We start from the raw sequence: 21128 nt of genomic DNA, 5'->3' as shown, positions 1-21128 counted from the left end.
ACTCCAGGAAAAATTGTTTTCCTGAACTAGAAATAACATATTTTCTTCCTTTTTGTCTTGAAAGGAAGAGTTTTGCTATTTAAGTTGGAAGCAAACTCTGCACTATTTATAGTTTCAAGACGCCAAAGGTAAAGGCAACATTGCTTATGTTGAGTTTAAATTATTCATCAACAATTGTATTTGCCTTTAGAAAGGCACGTACATCAGTTCAGAGGCAGGAGGCGTAGAGACCATTAGTGTAGAGACAAAGTGTGTGCAAATGTGGGTTCCAGTCATGGAGTCACGGAGAAAGAGAGAGAGAGAGAGAGATGGATTGAGATTTTACATGTACTTCTGTACCAATCAGCTAATAACAGTAACTCTGGACTAATCCTACCATTTACCCTCTGGTCTAATCTTTAAGCATTTCCATGTTGTTTAGGTATGATCGAGAACATGGTTTATTTTAAACAAAAAGTTGCTAGAGACTCTCTTATCTAATTTCATCATTTGTATCATAGCATGAACCCAACCTGTTTGTATTCACCATTTCTAGGTTTGTACTGAGGATAAGCAAATAGGTAAATTAGATAGAGTTCAAATAGACAGGACTTTGTCCAAAGGCTTTATTTTCCCTTATCAGGGCAGAAGGAGGACTTTCTCTCTTACCCTCTCTATTTCTCTCTTGAATTTTTAGAAACATGAATTCAGACACCTTGCAAGCCTTCCAGAGCAAACTAACCTGCTCCATCTGTATGAACTACTTCATAGATCCTGTCACCATAGACTGTGGGCACAGCTTCTGCCGGCCCTGCCTGTGCCTCTGCTGGGAGGAAGACCAAACTCCAAAGAGCTGCCCTGAGTGCAGGGGAATATCAGAGAAGCCAGATTTCAAAACCAATATTGTACTCAAGAGGCTCGCTTCCCTTGCCAGACAGGCCAGAGCTAACCAGGTCAACAGCTCGGAGGAGCAGATCTGTGTGACACACAAAGAAGCCAAAGGGCTCTTCTGTGAGGTTGACAAGACCCTGCTCTGCGGCCCCTGCTCTGAATCCCCAGAGCATGCGGCTCACAGCCACAGTCCAATACAATGGGCTGCTGAGGAATCCCGGGTAGGTGATGCTTCTGAAGCAATTTGGAATCTGTAGGCTCCTAAATCAGAGAGAAGTTGCGGATGATAATGAAGTGGATGGGGATGGAGATGGTGGAGGTGGGGATTTTTCATTGTAGATCCTAAGATATAGTGCATCATTTCAATGTTGTTACCCAATTGTCCAAACATGTGGAACTGCTGCATCCTGGGGCGTGTGGCAGCACCGGGGACACTGGCTTCTGATGTGAGCTTGATATATTCTTTGTCAGGTTATATAAAAATCTGAGAATCAGTTTCCTAGGAAATGGATTCCATCATCTATAATGTTCTCCCAATTCTTTATTTTACATTTCTGTCACTTTGATATTCAAAACCTTAGAATTCAATTAGATTAATGTGGCAAAATCTGACCACATCATTCAAACTCAAGATTTCCATTTAGTAAATGACTGCCTTTGCTCATCAACAAGGGGATGAAATTTACGGTATCATCTTCTGTGTCACTAAAGTTCATGGTTATTTTGCAGGAGAAACTTCTGAAGAGAATGGGCTCTTTAAGGAAAATGACACAAGAAATGCAAAACAGTCTGGATCAGGAAGCTAACAAAACTCAAACATTAGAGGTAAGAATAAAAATCATCTATTTGTTTGTATGGAGACTGGCTTAGACTTTTAGCAGAATTCAAATTACCAGCTAAAGGATAGTCATCTTTTCCCTGGAAAAAGTAGTGCTTTCAAATGACCTGTCAGTAGTCACAATTCTAACAGGCCAATACAAGCTAGTTCAAAGAATGCTAGTATATGGAAAAAGCAAAGCATAAAAAGTATTCCTAGGCCACATTTTGAAGATTTGAATAAAACTTCTCAGACATGGAACATAAAACAACATTGTTCCAAGTGTGGCTGTGAAGGAGAGGAGAGGAATATAGTAGAATCTAGAGGAGAAATAGAGCATATTTTTAAAACAGTACAATATGGGGTTTACCTAATAAAAGAATACTTCAAAAAATCAGGGAAAGGAAGAGGAAAAATGCAAAAGTCAGTTAAGAGAGGAAATAACTGATGTAGTAAGAAGCCTGAGGAATCCTCCTAGGGAGAGGAGCCTGGGACCCCTCAGTTGTCTTGATTTACAGAGGGAAAGAGACTAGGAACTTAGAGAAAGGATAGACAGGAAGGACCAGCAAATATTCCAGACCCTTTGAGGTGTGAGGCAGAACGTTTGTCAAGAACTTTCTTGATGACATGATGGAAATAACATTTGAAGTTTTCTATTGAGAATGAGGGTGAATAATTCTTTGAACCCACTATCTCTGCAGAGCTATGTGGCCTTAAGGAAGGTCATGATTAAAGATCAGTATCAAAGGATGCACCTGTTTCTCCAGGAGGAGGAGCAACTTCATCTGGAGGCACTGGAGAAAGAGGCAAAGGAGATTTTTGAACAACTAAAGGAGAGTGTATTCAGAATGACTCAACAGAAAGAAAGTCTGAAAGAAATGTACAGAGAGCTGATGGAGATGTGCTACAAGCCTGATGTGGAGCTGCTCCAGGTGAGAAGGGAGCTTCCGTCCTCAGAGACAGAAATACTTTTCTGGGCAGTGTTGCCCTGACAGTGAAAGATTACCTGTACATACTGTTACTCTCAATAAGGGATGATGCTCCTTGACTCCCATTATTGTGTTTGTCCAATCCCTTATCTCCTCGTATGCTTTTAATCTTTGGAAGATTTTTGCCCTTTTGTTAGCTAACATAGGAGAAAAATTTTTCAGTGTGATCTGCGTACTATCCAGACAGATTATCCAAAATCAGCAAAATACTGCGACCAGGGAAAAGTTAACTTTGTTGGAGTATTTCTCACTGTATGTTCCCCTATTCCCTTGTCACTCTGTGTTGTCCTACACTTACTGAATACACTGAGGTTTTGCCTGTTGTCTAGGCAAGATTGTTAGAACTGGTAGTCAATTTCATTGCACTCTATAATTCATTTTATATGGCTCCCTGTTTTGCTCTAATTGTTACCATAAATGGTGAGATCTCCCCTTGGGCATAGGACTGGGCAATGAGTGACACTGGAAACCTAGATGTTTTTGCATCATTACACAGATTCTTCCTGGCCTTCTTACTTCCTTAATGTGCCCTGAGGAATCTGTTATGCTTTAGGTTAGGTTCTGTTACTTACCATAGCCTCTGGTTGTTCCTTAAAGGAGAATTAGAAAAACAATACCTTATTGAACAAACAAGAATAGTAAAGAAGATGCAAAGGGACAGAACTCTCATGATTAACATGATTTTTCTTTCTTTTTTTTTTCATTGCAGACCTTGGGAAACGTAGCGGAAATGTGAGTAAACACTAATGAGTATTGACTTTTAGAAAAGTTGTTCTCTTTGATGAAATGGTTGGACAGTCATTCCTTGGTATCATGGGGAATTGTTTTCAGGCCCTTTCCAAAATCTAAATTTCAGGATGCACAATCCCTTATACAAAATGCCATAGTATTTGCAGATAACTTACAAACATGCTCCCATATACATTAGTCATCTCTAGACTACTTATAACACTTACTAAAATGTAAATTAAATGCCATGTAAATAGTTCCTGGTATGTGGCATTTTCAATTTTACATTTGGAATTTCCTGGAATTTTTTTTCTGAATATTTTCCATTCTGAACCAGGGAGGGAAGATGTAGGGGAGGGATAGATTGGGAATTTGAGATTGACATGTACACAATACTATATTTAAAATAGATAACCAAAATAAATAAATTAAATAATATAAAATAGATAACCAACAAGGACATACTGTAAAATAAACAAACAAACAAAGAAGTTATAGCTTCAATCCCTGGTGGAATCCACAGATGCGGAACCCTCTTATATGAATGATGAACGGTACATCTTTCGATGTATTAACATCGTCTTTTGGCTGTTTTCTATTTTACTTCAAAAGAATTCTAAAGGCCTTCTCATGCTTGGCCTTAGATGTTTCCTTTACATTTGGCTGAATTCAAATATACCTGAAAACCTTCTGACATTCTAGGCTTTGTTCCACCTGCTCACCGCATCCTCTCCAGCCTCACCACAATAAAGCTTAGGGAAGGGATTTTTCTAAGATATCACAGAGGAAGCACCTACCCTAGTGAGTTGCAAGGTGAAAAAGGCAGGAAAGAGGCAAATTCCCTAAGAAGGGGAAGAGGGGCTGTGATTTTATTCCTAGGAGTACCAGTGACAGCTTGTTCCACCACAGCAAGCCCCCCTGTAGGCAGGACCTCAGAGGGAATGGCTTCCTGGTGCCACTGGGAAGTTAGACCTTCAGGACCAGGGCAGCCAGCCTGGAAATGGATTCATTTGCTGGGCTGACAAGAGCAAACATGTCTGGCTCAGTGAACTCTTCCTTTTAGACACAATGTGTCCTTCATGACTACTTAATTTCTGATGTCCCTAAGGCTTTGCATGAATTTTTTGCTCTCTGTAAAATGCCCAGGATCTTTGCATTACCTGAGTTGGAATACAGGAAGTGAATGAAGTTCAATAAGTTGAAAATGGGAATTATGTCTGAGAAGAATGAGGAAGTTTAAATTGGATGTAATTTATGTTCAGAAAAAATATGGTAACATTTTTATATTCCGAAGTGTGTAGAATATAACGTATATCCAATTAATCAAAGATAGGAGAATTCTGACAAAATACCCTGGATTAAAAATTGCTTTTTTTGTAACAGTGCTATGATTAGCCTTTGGCCTTGAAATTAATTGTCATCGTTTGTTACAGGACTGATTTGGAACAGATGCAAAAGCCTCAGCCAGTGACCCCAGAGCTCACTTCCTGGCCTGTTGCTGGAATCCTAGACATGCTGAACAGCTTCAGAGGTAAGAGTCAGTCAGCCCTTTGGTGAGCAGGACTACATTTATTAGAGCTTCTTGGGAAGGAGCCTTCTTTTATTGTTATTTTATTTTTACTGACAGGCAGGTAGTACATAACTTCCCAAAGTTGTCACACTTTTTCTGCCTGTATAGTCACATTGCAAAGATCAAGGCTGAACTTTGCAACCTATAGTTTTACTGAAAATGCAAAGCCAAATACATATATTCAGTTACATCTGACACAGGCAGAGCAAGAGGAGAGCCACCAGCTTGCTCATGTGGTTATAAAGAGACAGATTATTTAGTTTTGCGAGTATCCATCAATATTGTGTTTATTTAGTTTATTTCACTCTTGAAAGATTCAATATGGCATTGCTGATTTTTAACTTGTTTTGTATTAAAAGTGCATTTATTATGCATTGTACAAAAATATTTGTTATTTCTAAAATCAAGAAGAATTGACAGAAAAGACAACCTGGCTTAGGCAGAATAATTGTAATGCTATTAGATCAATTTCAAAACAACTGAAAGGCAAGGGATATGTGAACATGGGTAGCCAGACATCCTTTCAGAAACTTCCAAACTATTCATTGATAGATGTCTATCAAATTTTTTGACCTTTAGAAATGTAATAGGTAGAGACTATAGCCCAATATATACCCACATGATAGCAAAGTGCTACCTACATGTTAAATGGCATTAAAGACAAAGGACACGAGAAAAGTTTTCTAAATGAAAAAAAAAATGTTTTCAGTGAGTCCTGATATAAACTATCAAGACATTGACATTAACTCAGACTTTACAGAATTCATATCTGTCCTTTTTTCCCCTTTTTCTATATGATTTGAAGTCTTTGTGCTGGAGAGATAGCAATGATTCTTGCTTTTCATAGAAGAGCGAGTCTGAACTTCGCTGTCTTTGTTTTGTATTTCCTTGGAGGAGGGAAATGAAAAGAATCATTGGGTAGAGAGCCTCTGCCTCTCAGGACATGGAAATCCCACTTGCTGACCTGATTTTTGCTCTTTCTGCAGTGGATAACGTTCTGAGTCAGAAAACGACCATTCTCAACGTGAGCCTTTCTGAGGATTATACAACTATGACTTTTGGAGGTGACCATCACGGCGTGTCCAGACAGCCCCAGAGTGTGGAGAGTTTTGTGGCCTGGGGAGCTGTGGCCTTCACCTCCGGGAGGCACTACTGGGAGGTGGATGTGATGCAGTCCTCACGGTGGATCCTGGGAGTCTGTAAAAACATCCTGATAAGTGATACTGATATCATTATTGATTCTGAAGAAGCATTTTTTCTGTTTTCTGTGAAGGTGAACAATCATTATATCCTGTCCACAAACTCCCCACCCTTAATACAGTATGTGAGAAGGCCTCTGGGGAGAATCGGAGTGTTTCTGGATTATGACTATGGAAGTGTGAGCTTCTATGATGTTTGTAGAGGTTCCCTCATACATAGTTTCCTTCCTTCCTTCTTCTCCTCCCCTATGAAGCCTTTGCTTTGCATTAGATCTCTATGAATAGACAAGCTCCATGACCATTTGTTAAATGAACTTCTCGTCTGAGGAAATTACTGTCCTAAACCTCATGTGAGGCCACAGGATGATACCTGACTGTCTCTGAGCACGTTGTATGGAATATAATGATTGTATGTTTATAAAGTAGCATAACCATGCTGAATGTTAAATTTATTAATTAAAGTTTCTTGTGATAAAAACTTATTTTAGAGTTTTTCATGGAATATAATCAGTTGCTTTTCTTCCTTTTTAAATAATAGTTTTATTAAAATAAAAGTTACGTCATAAAGGTCACCTCCTTTAAACTATGTAATTCAGTGGTTTTTATTAATATTCAAAAAGTGAAACCATAACTATCGAATTCTAGGACATATCCATCACCCCAAAAAGAAACCAAGGCCCATTAACATTTACTCCCCACTCCCCTCCCCCCTCCCAAGTCACCCCCAATCCAGTTTTATTCTTCGTGGATTTTTCTATTATATGGTTTCAAATAAATGGGTTCACACAATGTGTGGCTTTTTAAATCTGTTTACTTTCACTTAATGCTTTCAAGTTTCATCTTCATGGGAAGCAGTGTGCTTTATTTGCATATCTGAACCAGATTGGGGTGAAAGTATGAAGTGCTATATTTATATATGTTAGCAAACAAAAGAAATGGTGCTTAGTTTTCTCTTCACAGCTGACCTAGTTGGTCAGATCCGAGTTTTTAACAGATTATCATTTCTCAAAACCCTAGTCATTCAGCACATCTCAGCTCCACAATAGTTTCCCTGGGAAGTTTTTCATGACTACACAGACCAGTGTAGTTCCTCTTATTACACACTCTCTGAACATACACCGTCTCATTACAACGTCCAACAAACTTTCCTCAAATTAGTAGATGCTTTTACTACTTGGCAGCAAATTATGAGACAGTAGGGACAGTATCTTATTTACTACTACATTCCTACTATCCAGTGCAGGACTTACAACATAATATGTGTAAGATGAATCAATGGACAAATACGTGAATGAAAGAATTCATACAAGCAAATATTATTCCAGGATTGATAAAGTTTTCCAAAATGTAACTCACATAATAGACATAAAATGCTAACTGATAACGTCAACAAAAGAGAGGTAATTGATTTGCAGATTCACAGCCTAGGAAATTGAGGTTTGAAATAATTAGTGCACAATTTTGTTTCATATGCTGATTTTGACATTTCCCTAAGACAATCAGTACACTCTAATGGAAGATGAAGACCCTAATTAAAGTGATATGGAAACAGAAAATGTCTTCTCATAATGGTGACTGTCAGGATGTAAACTGACGCGTAAATTACTACTAAGCATAAGGTGGTATAATTTCCTTAGCAGTGGGAAGGTCAAAACCAATTTAAATTTGAAGAATAATTCAGATGACATAATATAATGTGATACCTAATAAATACTGTAATTGTTCTATTATACCCTGGTCATTTGAAAGCAGATACATCATGGTTCACCAGAAAGCATATGTTCTCATGCACGTGTCCCCAAGAATATATTAAACAAGAATTTGTACAAGTTCAATAATATTCAATTCATAAAAACTCAAGAGCTGGATATATTTTATTTTCTTCTTATGAAGTGCAAGAAGGAGCTTCTTGGCTTCTCTCATTTTTATCTCCAGATCCTCCATTGTACCTTCAGCCCTACAATTCAGAAGAAGCCATTCAGTGCAGCATGGAGTGAAAGTCCTTCCCTTTTCGCCACTTCCCTTTTCATTTTGATCTTCTTACTCCACTTTCTTGGATTCTATGTCTTTCCTAAGCCTCTTGATTAGATGACTGATTTTTTTGTTAAGTTCCATTTAGGATAAGCCCTGTAAAACTGGGTGCAGCACAGGCTGGAGAGGCAAGGGGAATTTTAAAGAGTAGAGATGACACATCCGAAAACCGAATGTAAATTTCAAATTAGAATTTGGGACAGTTTTCATTTTATTTTTAACGGTCAATTAAATAACAGAATTGACATATAACAGGTGAAGTGTGATTATTTCCTTTATGACATAGATGGAAAGGAACTTTCCTTCCCTTTCTCTGCAAAAACATGGCATCACACACACTACAGAACTTCAACAAATAATTCATCTGTTGAGTCTTGAGTGTGAGAAAGTTGGAGCCTTTGCTGTGGTTCTTGCAGAACCAGGACCTTGCAAGTGACCCTTAATCTTAGAAATGGTGTTGCCCAATGACCAACACCATTGGTTCAAAGATGACATTGTGAAGTTACTGGAAGACATGGAGACTAATCCCCTGTTCATTGACAGCTACCCATTCAGAACAACTCAGTCACTGAAGGACTGGGAAAAAGTAGCTTTTAAGATATTTATGGAAAAATGTGTAAACACCAATGGTTAGGAACTTTTTAAAACTTCAAAATATTTTGCAATTTAAAAGAATTAGTCCTGAAAGTTAAGGAACATGTTAAAAATCCTCACAAAAGCAAAACACACACACACACAGAGGAACATGCTGATTTAGCCAAGAAGTCCCTGACAACTTACCCCCACTTTTTTTTTAAAGCTCTTTATTGGAATATAATTGCTTTACATTGTTGTGCCAGTTTTTGCTGTGCAAGAAAGTGAATCATCTGTATTTATACATATATCCCCATATCCTCTCCCTCCCATGACTCCCTCTCACCCTCCCTATCCCATCCCTCTAAGTCATTGCCCATCATCAAGATGATCTCCCTATTCTATGCAGCAGTTTCCTACTAGCTATCTGTTTTACATTTGGTAGTGTATATATGTCAATACTATTCTCTCGCTTCATCCCAGCTTCCCCTTCGCCCCCCACTCCATGCCCTCAAGTCCGTTCTCTACAACTGCATCTTTATTCTTGCCCTGTCACTGGGTTCATCAATACCAATTTTTTAGATTCCATATATATGAGTTAGCATATAGTATAGCATTCCCTCTAAGAACAGGAACAAGACAAGGGTGCCCACTCTCACCACTATTATTCAACATAGTTTTAGAAGTTTTAGCCACAGGAATCAGAGAAGAAAATCAAATAAAAGGAGTCCAAATTGGAAAAGAAGTAAAATTGTCACTCTTTGCAGATGACATGATATTATACATAGAAAACCATAAAGATGCTACCAGAAAACTGCTAGCACTAATCGATGAGTTTAGTAAAGTAGCAAGATACAAAGTTAATGCACAGATATCTCTAGCATTCCTACACACTAACAATGAAAGATCAGAAAGAGAAATTAAGGAACTCTCCCATTTACCATTGCAACAAAAAGAATAAAATACCTAGGAATAAACCTGCCTAAGGAGGCAAAAGTTCTGTATGCAGAAAACTATAAGACACTGATGAAAGAAATCAAAGACCATACAAACAGATGGAGAGACATACCATGTTCTTGGATTGGAAGAATCAACATAGTGAAAATGACTGTCCTACCCAAAGCAATTTACAGATTCAATGCAATCCCCCTCAAATTACCAATGGCATTTTTCACAGAACTAGAACAAGAAATTTTACAATTTGTATGGAAATGCAAAAGACCCTGAATAGCCAAAGCAATCTTGAGAAGGAAAGATGGAGCTGGAGGAATCAGGCTCCCTGACTTCAAACTATACTATAAGGCCACAGTGATCAAGACAGTATGGTACTGGCACAAAAATAGAAATATAGATCAATAGAACACAATAGAGAGCCCAGAGATAAACCCACACACATATGGGCACCTTATCTTTGACAAAGGAGGCAAGAATATACAATGGAAAAAAGACAGCCTCTTCAATAAGTGGTGCTGGGAAAATTGGACAGCTACATGTAAAAGAATGAAATAAGAACACTTCCTAACACCACACACAAAAATAAACTCAAAATGGATTAAAGAGCTAAATGTAAGCCCAGACACTATAAAACTCTTAGAGGAAAGCACAGGCAGAACACTCCATGAAATAAACCAAAGCAAGATCCTTTTTGACCCATCTCCTAGAATAATGGAAATAAAATAAAAAATAAACGAATGAGACCTAATGAAACTTAAAAGCTTTAGCACAGTGGAAGAAACTATAAACAAGACAAGAAGACAGCCCTCAGAATGGGAGAAAATATTTGCCAATGAAGCAACTGACAAAGGATTAATCTCCAAGATATACAAGCAGCTCATGCAGCTTAATACCAAAAAAAAAAAAAAAACCAAATAATCCAATCCAAAAATGGGCAGAAGACCTAAATATATATTTCCCCAAAGAACACATTCAGATGGCTAATAAACACATGAAAAGATGCTTAACATCACTAATCATTGGAGAAATGCAAGTCAAAGCCACAATGAGGTATCACCTCACACCGGTCAGAATGGCCATCATCAAAAAATCTAGAAACAATAAATGCTGGAGAGGGTGCATTCCTACCAACACCTGCACTGTTGGTGGGAATGCAAATTGGTACAGCCACTATGGAAAACAGTGTGGAGGTTCCTTAAGAAAATAAAAACAGAACTACCATATGACCCAAAAATACCACTCCTGGCCATATAGCCTGAGAAAACCATAATCCCAAAAGAAACATGTACCACAATATTCATTGCAGTACTATTTACAGTAGCCAGGTCATGGAAGCAATCTAAATGCCCATCAGCAGATGAATGGGTACAGAAGATGTGGCACATATATACAATGGAATATTACTCAGCCATAAAAAGGAATGAAATTGAGGTATTTGTAGTAAGGTGGATGGACCTAGATTCTGGCATACAGAGCGAAGTAAGCCAGAAAGAGAAAAATAAATACCATATGCTAACCCCCACTTTTTAAAGGAGATGTGGCCCTAGTGCTCTCCCAAATACCCCAAACTGTGTACCAGGAGCTGATCATGGTCCTGTTTGAGAAAGACAAGGAGTTCCCAGAGAGTGTGAAGCTGAAACATTCAAGATTTCCAGAAGGAGAAACAGGAGTTTGAGGAGAAAATGGCTCAGTCTAGGGCAAACCACTCTAAAGTAGTCCAATATTCCAAGAAATTAGGCATCTCCAAAGGAATCTTAATCAAAGCCCAAAATAAGTTTCAGGAAAATGTGCAAAAAGTGAAGTCTTCCCTAGAAAACTATTTTTCCACGAGGGTTAAATTCCACAGAGAGACTGAAAAAACCTCCCAGGACTGATGCTAGATGTTCCACCAGGATTCGTGGTCACGTCAGGAGTTGCAAGACACGCCCCTGAGGGATCTCATGGTGGAGATCTTGGCAGGGAGTCCTGAAGAGTTGGAAGGAGCATTATATGAAAGAGGCTGAGGAGGTGCAGAGAAAGTACAAGGTGGACCTGGATCATTGGCTCAAGAGTCTGTTTCCTGAAGAATATGCTGCTGAGGGGAACTGTAGATCTGTCTGATCTTGGGGTTCAGGGATCCCCTTATGCTCATGTTCTTACACTTAGTATAGGTTGTCTCTTTGTATGCAGTGTATTTTTTTAAAACTGATGAACCCACAGTGACACATCATTGTCACCCAAGTCCACAGTTTTCACTATTGGTATATGAAAATATTTTCATTCTAAGACACAAAACTGATTGAAGTAGAGCAATTAATAGATAGCTAATGCAGACTCTTAAAAACATTTTTATGTTTTACTTTATTAAAACTAGTGATTATTAAAGCTGATTTTGAGTTTTCATTGAAAAAAACAAGCAGATAAGTAGTGCACAAGGTATTTGGTATTTAAAAAATAATACATTTACTTCCCGTAGAGTCCTATGTATGCAATTTCATACACAAGTATGCTCTCTAAATACATGCTTTTAGTATGCTCCGTGCCTATATGATTTTAATCTCTCAAAGTTACTGGAGATGTATCAATTTTATGTGCCTTCTAGACAGCTAACATGATGAATTTATTTGGAAAATCCTTTAGCAGTTTGTGTCACTTGCTTCCTTCCTTGACTTTAAATTTGCAAAATCAGGTCTAAAATATCATTCTTTTTACTTGAAAATCAGTGAATTTTCCCATAAGTCATATTTGCCATGAACTGCTAGTAAGGCTTATAAGCCAGGATAGACAGTAAGATATCCAGTCAAGTGGGGCTCTTGTGAATTTAAAGCATGCATTTTCTAATTCATCCAGTAATGTTTTCTAAGCCATGTCTTGTTGCATAAGATACAGAGATAAAAGTTATAATTCTTAAGTTTATAATATTTCATTCTAACATTGAAGACTGATCAGTAAGTGTAATCAGTAATAGAAAGCATTATTTGCTCAAAAATGTACAAATATTGGAATTGGGAAAATATACATTAAAATTCTGAATTTGCTATTATGATAAGATGACATTGGTTAAATAATTAACTCATTGCTTATCTGTTTCCTCCTCTATACATTTATGAAATGAGAATAAAGTCACAGTTAAGTATGATAGGATTGAAGATTACATTTAATGCCTATACAATGCCTGGCTCACAGCAGATTCATAGAAAATGTTAGGTTAATTCCATTGGGGCTGCTATGAAAAATATCATAAACTGGAAAAACAGTAGAAATTTGTTTTTCACAATTCTGGAGGCTGGAAGTCTCAGATCAGGGTGCCAACGCGGTTGGCTGATGGCTGTGTTTCAGGGGCAGACTACTTGAGTCCTCACTTGGCTGCAGTAGAGACTTGGGATTCCTCTACCTCTTTTATAAGGCACTAATCCCATTCATGAGGCCTCCACTCTCACCACAGAGCAACACTCAAAAACCTCACTTCCTAATGCCATCACACTGGGCATTAGGGTTCAACATATGAATTTGGAGGTGACACAGACATTGAGAACATAGCACTTAGCTTCCTTTATTCCTTTATTTTATCCATCTCCCATACTTCTGCCCTACTGAATTCTAACAAGAACCCATTAATACATACCAGATAGCAAAAGAAATTACATTAATAATTAAATACACTTAGTGAAATTATTCTACAACATATATATCATGATGACCAATGATTTTACTAGAGTGTGGTTCCAACTCTGGCCCAAAGCATCATTCTAGAAAATTTTAAAATAGTGCTGTTGCTATGTAGATATATTTACACAAAGTAGTAGTAGGAGACCCATGGTGCAATAGAAATTGATAGAAGTGCAGTACATTTTTTGAAATGTAAAAATTTTCTGAAAATTTTTTTTCCTTAAAAGTTGGTCCTAGAACAAATAGAGATTAAGTAGGAAAAGGGGTAGTGGGAGTGATGTTCAGATAGATGAAACAGCATGTTCAAAAATTCAAAGTGAAGGAGAGCATGATGCCCTGGAGAACTACTTCTATAATTCCTTTGTCCTAGTTCTCTCTTATCTATAATTTATGGAAACTACTGAAAACACTGTGATCCAGATTGGAGACACTTTTCAATAATTTACACAGCGCATTTATCAAAACTACACTTGGGAATTCTGGCAATATAAAAGAAGTGTAACGTACCTTAGGAATATTTACAAATCTCTAAATAAAACAGAGGAAGCACTAGCATACAAAATCAAAATGCATGAACTCTTTTTACAACAAAACTGGTTGAAAGTCCCAAAATATGAACAGGTGGTGATAAATCAGGGATCTCTAAGATCAGTGGGGTATCAGAATCTGTTTAGGAGGAAACAGAAGGAAGGGACAGGATACCTGATCAATTTCAGAACCCCAGAAGGTCGCAATAGGGATTCATTGCAAAGTTGGTAGTTCACTTTCAGAACACCAGAGGAACCTCTTCAGGGTGGGGGCTTTCAGGCTGAAATATGCAAGGAGTCCACAATAGCATGTGAAGGGGCTGGTACCATCCAGACTTAACTAACTAAAACTCCCTTCCAAGACCAAGCTCCATACTGAGAAAACAGTACTGGGAGTAAAATATGTATGGAGCAAGACCTAGGTGATAGGAGCAAAGAAAGTGAATGTCCCAAGAAAAGAAGTGGGAAGAGAAGCAGAGCCAGGAGAAGGCAAAAATTTAAGAGTTCATATTATTGAACACTTTATGTAAACAACAGTGCGCTCTAGACTTATGAAGTGAAGTAAGCTATCTTGACCCATCTTTACCTTTTAAAGTCAGGGAAGACTAATTGCATATAAATACCATATAGAGCATGTTTTTCACTTCATATTTAGGAAGCATCTAAAGGGAAGAAAATACCTTTCCAAGTATAGCAGAACTCGGTATGATGTTTCATGAAGTGGCCTTTAGAAGAGTCCCTAGAAGAGTCCTCGTGCCACAGCTACATTGAGATGGCAGCCTTGCACCCCCATCTTGTGAGAACATGGCTCTGAGAGGCCCTCTCTGCTCCTTTGCCCCAGAAACCCTCAGACCCACAGCCCCATTTCCCTGGATCTATCTCTACCACTGTGCCTGTCCACCTCTAGCTATTCCTGAAGGTCAATTCTGCAGTGTTTTATCATCCTCACTTTCACACACCTTCTCTAGTCCCTGAAGTTTCTCCCCCTAAGGAGCCACCTCTAAGTTATTTTGTCCTGGCTTAACAATACTGGACTTTTCTAAGAACTCACTACAGAAAAGACAACATGAGCATATTTTAATACACAACCAAAGTACAAAACACCACAGTAAATTGATGGCAATAAAATATGTTATTTCATTTGCATTACATGACAAATAATTAACATCCTTACTCATAAATGAGTTCTTAGAAACCAGTAAGGAAGACACTGATATACCAAGGGAAATCAAAAAACAAACAAAAAACCAGAAGAAAATGAAATTTCACAAGAGACTAGTAGGGATTAAGCATATGTGAAGATGACTGAGCTGAACAAGAATAAAAGCAATTTCTTTGTATTATATTGCAACAGACAATAAAAATTTATTATTGGTAGTTTTAAGAAAGATATCCACATAAATACTGGGACCAAGACTGATGAGGTTCTGTCTATACAGAGGGGCATCTATGTCACCTAGTATTTACGAAGTTTTGTGCACATCCTTTTGGGTGTATTGATAAAAAATAATATGCAAGCCATTTTGGGGGGGGGGTCTGTATACTAGCTACAAATTTTCTATGCAGTAAACATGGTTTATATATAAATTGTAAACTTATCCAACTAATTTGATTGATAATAATTCCAATAATTTGGAACTGCTAGGACTAAGGATATCCAAAAATTATAGTTTTGAGGCATGTGTGTGTGTGTGTGTGTGTGTGTGTATGTGTGTATAATCTCCCCTGAGGGTGTAGATTTTCAAATTCCTAATTGTAGACCACACAGACAGCTCTTACAAGGGTTTAATACTTTTCTACAGGACACAAACGACTCAGATATGTCTGGGGACCAGGAGGTATTTCCACTTATCTGAGAATTTTTGGACTTAGGAAAGGACTTAAGTAAGCCAGATACCCTCAAAGGATGGAGGGAGGAAACAAAGTGCCAAAAGATTTGATCTTGACTACTCATTAGAACCAGTGAAAAAACCCTGGAGGTGAGAGGATACTTTGGGCGGCTGTTTCTCTGTATTGGGGGGGGGGGGGGGGGGGAGGGGGGAGGGGTCGGTGGTATGGAACGTGGAGTCCTCCCCTGTTCTGCCAGTGCTAACACGGTGGAGAACTTTGGTCATTGGGACAGTCCCCAAGTGAATGGAGAAATCCTGACTTCTGAAGGTCTGGAGGGACAGGGGTGGGGTTGAACCTTTTACAGAGCAGAGGCTGCTTGTTCATCCACAGCTCCAGGATTAAAGGGAAGGCTACATTCTTTCTGCACACTCCTTTTCCTGTTTGTGAAAGCAGGGTTACGTGGGTGAAAAATGGGTGATCTCAAACAAAATGTGTCACTTTCAACAAAATCAGCTGAACCATCACCGAAACCTACAGAAGAAGCCGGGGCTTGTCCTGGATGACTGGACGCCTACGGGGCCTGCAGGGTCCCATTGTCCCCAAGGCGAAGACTTCCCTGTTTATGGCAGAAGCACAAAGGATCAGTGGAGGGTGTGGTTCTACTGCTGTCCGGGGTGAGAGAAAAGCCTAGAAGGTCTCAGTCCCTAAAGCAGTATGTCCTTTTCCAGTTCGCATGGGTTCAGACTCTGGAATTCACCAGGCCAGGGTGCGCACCGCCGCCGCCTTCCTCCTAGGGCGGCAGCGGCAGAGCCCACAAGCCCGCAGGTACAGCCGCAGCTCGTCCCTTGTCCAAGGCCCATTCGCACAATGACTCTCCGGCTTCTGCTGGTGACTCGGGTCTCAGGTCGAGAACCTGGAGAGAGGGGAAGTGAGGTGTTTCGCAGGGCAATTTGGCGGGTGGGGTAAAATAAGAAACAAAAGAATAGGGAGGGCCACCAGAACAGACCAAGAGCCGGGAGAGGCGCTCCACGGTCCTCTCTCATGGGGCGGAAAATGAGGGTCCGCTAGAGGGAGCCCGAGAGCCAGCGAGAGAGCGCCGGCTGGACTGGGAGTCAAGGGTGGTTGCCATCGCTTTCAGCCTCAGGTCACCCTACCTGGCTTTGTGCCCTTCATTAGGGGGAGACAGGGTCCGCGCAGCCCACCTGCCCAGGGGCCCTTTCTTAGAACGTTGCAGTTAGTGATGACATAGAAAAAAATGAGGATGCTGATGCTGACTGCCTTCGGGATCTGAACGCGAACCTAGGATGTATCTAAAGACCTAAATCAAACACAAGAGATAGTGGGAGGAACTCAGAGCGGATGTGTCTTAAAAATGAATCCAAAATGCACAACTACAGTCTCTGACTAGGGTTAACACCTTCCCAGCCTTTCCTCAGGATTTCTAAGGCTTTATAAAATGGGCAGCCCCGAAGCTTTAGCTCCCTTTGATCCTCATCCCACTCCAGTAATGGTAATTATAACTCGTCGGATTTCACATAACAGTGCATCGTCTTCTGAAGGATTTCATATCTGCCAGGGACTTTTGGGCGGTCAATTCCGGGTACTGGGGGAAGGATAGACAAATGGATGGACAAAAGCAGAAACAGTTGCTCCTCTAGCAACATTTGTTTTTCATGCGAACTTTCTAACGATGATGAGGGAGAAAATGATCAATTCCTCTAAGTCATAGGGAAAATAATAAAATTTACCAAACAGGGAAAGGAAAACAGACCACTTCTCTAAGACATGGGATTCAGGACCCGGGGCAATCTGGCTTCTGACATTAATGGGATCTTCCTGACAGCTGCTTGGCTACTTTAAAATATGTCTGCTGGGCTGGAATTTTCACCTCCTTTAGCAAAGTGCTGAAGCTCTTGCAAAGATTGAGTAGGATAAAGAAAGGAGAGAGAAGAAAAGGTTATAGTAGAAAAGGAGGAAATAAAATTAAAAACTACAAAGACACAACAAAAATAGCCACCACTTTCTTTCTCACAATACTTCACGGACTCTGCAACAGATGGGAGCAGGTAGAGTTTCTCCCACACATCTGCTGGATATGGTGCAAAGTTGCTCTGCACTTCTATGAACTTGCCCCTCTACAGTTAGCATCCTCCTTTAAATTTTTTTTTTTTCATTTTATCAATTGGAAAATTGAAGAAAGTTGACAATCTAATCCAAGCCTCCAAACTCTAATAATCTGCTGTTTTTTGCATTTTCTCAATCTGTCTTCATTCTTTTATTCTTTTCTGAATTTTTATTTCTATCTTCCAATATACTTTTTTTTAACTCTGATAACATTCTTTGCTGTTAGCTTTTTTGATGAATAATTTACATACAATATTATTTAACAACTTTAAATGTACAGTTTAATAAATTTTGATAAATGTGTAGAGCCATGATGAAAAGGAAATGACAAACTAGCTAGTATTTTAGGCAACACAGCAAAAGGAGCATGTTGGTGAAATTGGCATGAACATTTCACATTTAATAAGGAAAGTAAATGGGTTTCACAGATTAACAAAGTAATTAATAAGAGACCAGTTGAGCACATCTTAGAAAATGCTGTGCACTGATATAATTTTGTCTCCTTTTATGATGATATGGGGGAAATACTGCACTTGAGAGGTCCCTGGAATTCAAGGCAGGAGATCATATATGAAAGAATATTTGGAAACAATAAAATTATACTGAAGTTCTATATTCCTGATGCAATAAAATACCTTTCATGCTTAGAAGTCTCTAAACATTATGGAATAATGGTGAAAAAATTGTCAAAAGAAGGTTCTAGTTCACAACCCCAAGTAAACATATTCCCACATCCAGCTCCACTATTGCCAGCTCTCTCCCAAATCTAACCTCCTCTCCCATAAAGGATCACACCCCGATGATTAAGGTACCCTGAAACTAATTACTATCTTTTGAATTTTATATACGTGTAACCACACAACACATATGCTTCTGTGTGTGGTTTGTTTTGTTTAAAATTATGTTGTTTTGTTTAAAATTATGAGGACATGGGGCAGGGAGGGTGCACTGCTGCATAACACAGGGAGATCACCTCCATGATAGGTGATGACTTAGAGGGTTGGGATAGGGAAGATGGGAAGGAGTCTCAGGAGGGAGGGGATATGCGGATATATGTATAAATACACCTGATTCACTTTGGTGTACAACAAAAACTGGCGCAACAGTGTAAAGCAAATATATCCCAATAAAGATCTTAAAAACATAGAATTATGTTGGTGAGATTCATTTACTCTGTTGCATGCAGTCTTTTTATTATTTTGTTTCATAGTATTTCCTTATATGAGTATACCACAATTTACACTTCCTACTGATGAACATGTTCATTTCCAATTGAGTAAGCATAAATACTGCTGTCATGAAGACATTGTTTATATCATTCTATTGATCATATGTACACAATGATACTAGGTGTGTAACTAGGACTGAAATAGTTGAGTCATAATGCATAAGTTATGCTTCACAAAAAGTTTTTCAAAGTGACTGTACCAACTTTCACATTTTTAAACAATAGATTATTGTTTTGTTTTCTCCATCTTTTTGCTAATACATGCCATCACCTCTTTTAATATTTTTGTCATTTTGTTCTTGACATTGTGGTTTTAGTTTGCATATACCTGATGACAAATGCAGCGGAACACTTTTTCAGCCATTTGGATACCTTTTTTTTGTTGAGGTGCCTGTTCAAATCCTCTCCCCCCCCCATTTTTCTACCAACTTGTCTCTTTTTTTTATTGACTTCTGGGCTTCTTCCTGTCTCCTTTAGAGAGTCATTTGTTGGGTGGAGATATGTCAAATATCTTCTCCCATTACTACCTTGCATTTTCAGTGGTGTCTCAATGCACAGGGTTATTTCTTCTAATGCATTTCAGTTTATTTTCCTCTTTGCTTTGTGACTTGTGAAAACTTAGAAAAACTACTAAGGAAACTTTCTCTCAAAATAAATACTACTAAACTCTTCTGAGAGCTTTATTTTTCTTTATTATTCTTTTTCATGGTTATAATTGCAATGATGTGGAATTATTTTATGTCATGATATAAAGCTTCAGATTTGTTTTTGTCTATATTTACAACCACAATTGAATCAGGACATGTCTTACCCTCTTGTAACTTATAGATTATTAGAGAACACTGATAGAGAATAAATATTTATGCATATTATTTGAAATTACAAGGAAAGTACAGCATCAGTGATCAAAATTACCCTAAAATAATGTATTATTAAACTTGGGCATAATGGATAAGCAGTTGGGAGAAAATGAAGAGAAAATTTTCCAGATAACACAAGTTTGGGAAGAAAAAAATGCCTTTCTTGTACCAGACATTAAAACACATTAAAACATCAATGATTTTTTTCACTTATATGTAGTTGAGAAATTAAGATGAAACCATTGCATATACTCTGTGCTTTATAACATATAACTTTCACCATAATTAATACATACATTTCAAATACATACCTTTTACATTACCATCATACTTAATACAAAATTATGGTTTTCATTACATTAGAGAGAACCTGAAGGCAATCAGATATCTATTTGTTCTCCTGAAATTCATTCTTATTCCTGAATTTTTTCCTGCTGAAATGTGATTATAGCAAAAGAAAGGTCTGAGAGTTAGAGAAAAGAGGGAGAGTGGTTGCTATATATAAGGGATATTTGGTCAGCATTAACAAAGCTCACACTTCTGCTTTGTAATCCAGGAATGTTACACTGCAGGAAATAGATCTTGCCACCTACTGATAAAAGTAGGAGTATGGGAAAAGGATTACAATGAATGTTCTCCTTAACACAACCAAGAAGGAGTCCCTTCTTTTAACCTATCATGTCATTCTGATCCATCTGTCCAGCTCCAGGAGACTGACCTGAACTCTTGATCCAGAATGGCTATTAATTTCCATTCGGTCCATGTTCTTAGCCTTGAATCTGCCATCCTAGTCCCAGAGGTACCAGAGGTGACAGGGGAGGTGTAACAAGACTTGGTACCATGTGACTGGGGAGAGTTATGAAGGCATTGTTTACAAATCACATATAAATCATCTTTTAGTTAAATATCATGTTGATTCTGTACTATAAAACAATAAATTGTTCTTATTGTCATTTTGTTAATGCTTAGGTTGCTCTTCTTTGCCATAATTACTTAACAAAATAAAGTTAGAATTTAAATTTATTACAAATGATTTTAAAACAGAAGCAGAATTTTGGAAGATGATTGAAGGTGGAGGTAGAGGGAAGATATTGAGGACTATATTAAATAAATTAGGAGCGAGCCATTTGTATAACATGTAATTGGATTTGCCCGCGAGATATTTAAAAACACAAATTT

General features: G+C 38.3%; 1 protein-coding gene across 1 annotated transcript; it reads left to right on the top strand.

The window, feature by feature from the left end:
• The first annotated feature begins 680 nt into the window (after nt 1-680).
• On the top strand, nt 681-6455 carry LOC130860899 (tripartite motif-containing protein 64C-like). Its single transcript, XM_057749439.1, has 6 exons — nt 681-1091; nt 1600-1695; nt 2389-2619; nt 3386-3408; nt 4839-4936; nt 5962-6455. The coding sequence occupies exons 1-6, from the start codon at nt 681-683 to the stop codon at nt 6453-6455; spliced, it is 1353 nt and encodes a 450-aa protein (XP_057605422.1).
• The last annotated feature ends 14673 nt before the right edge of the window (nt 6456-21128 follow it).

The sequence above is a fragment of the Hippopotamus amphibius genome, chromosome 9 (genome assembly GCF_030028045.1).
Source record: "Hippopotamus amphibius kiboko isolate mHipAmp2 chromosome 9, mHipAmp2.hap2, whole genome shotgun sequence".
Classification (NCBI taxonomy): domain Eukaryota; kingdom Metazoa; phylum Chordata; class Mammalia; order Artiodactyla; family Hippopotamidae; genus Hippopotamus; species Hippopotamus amphibius.
Note: the sequence above shows the minus strand (reverse complement) of the source record. Positions and strands in the feature narration are given on the sequence as shown.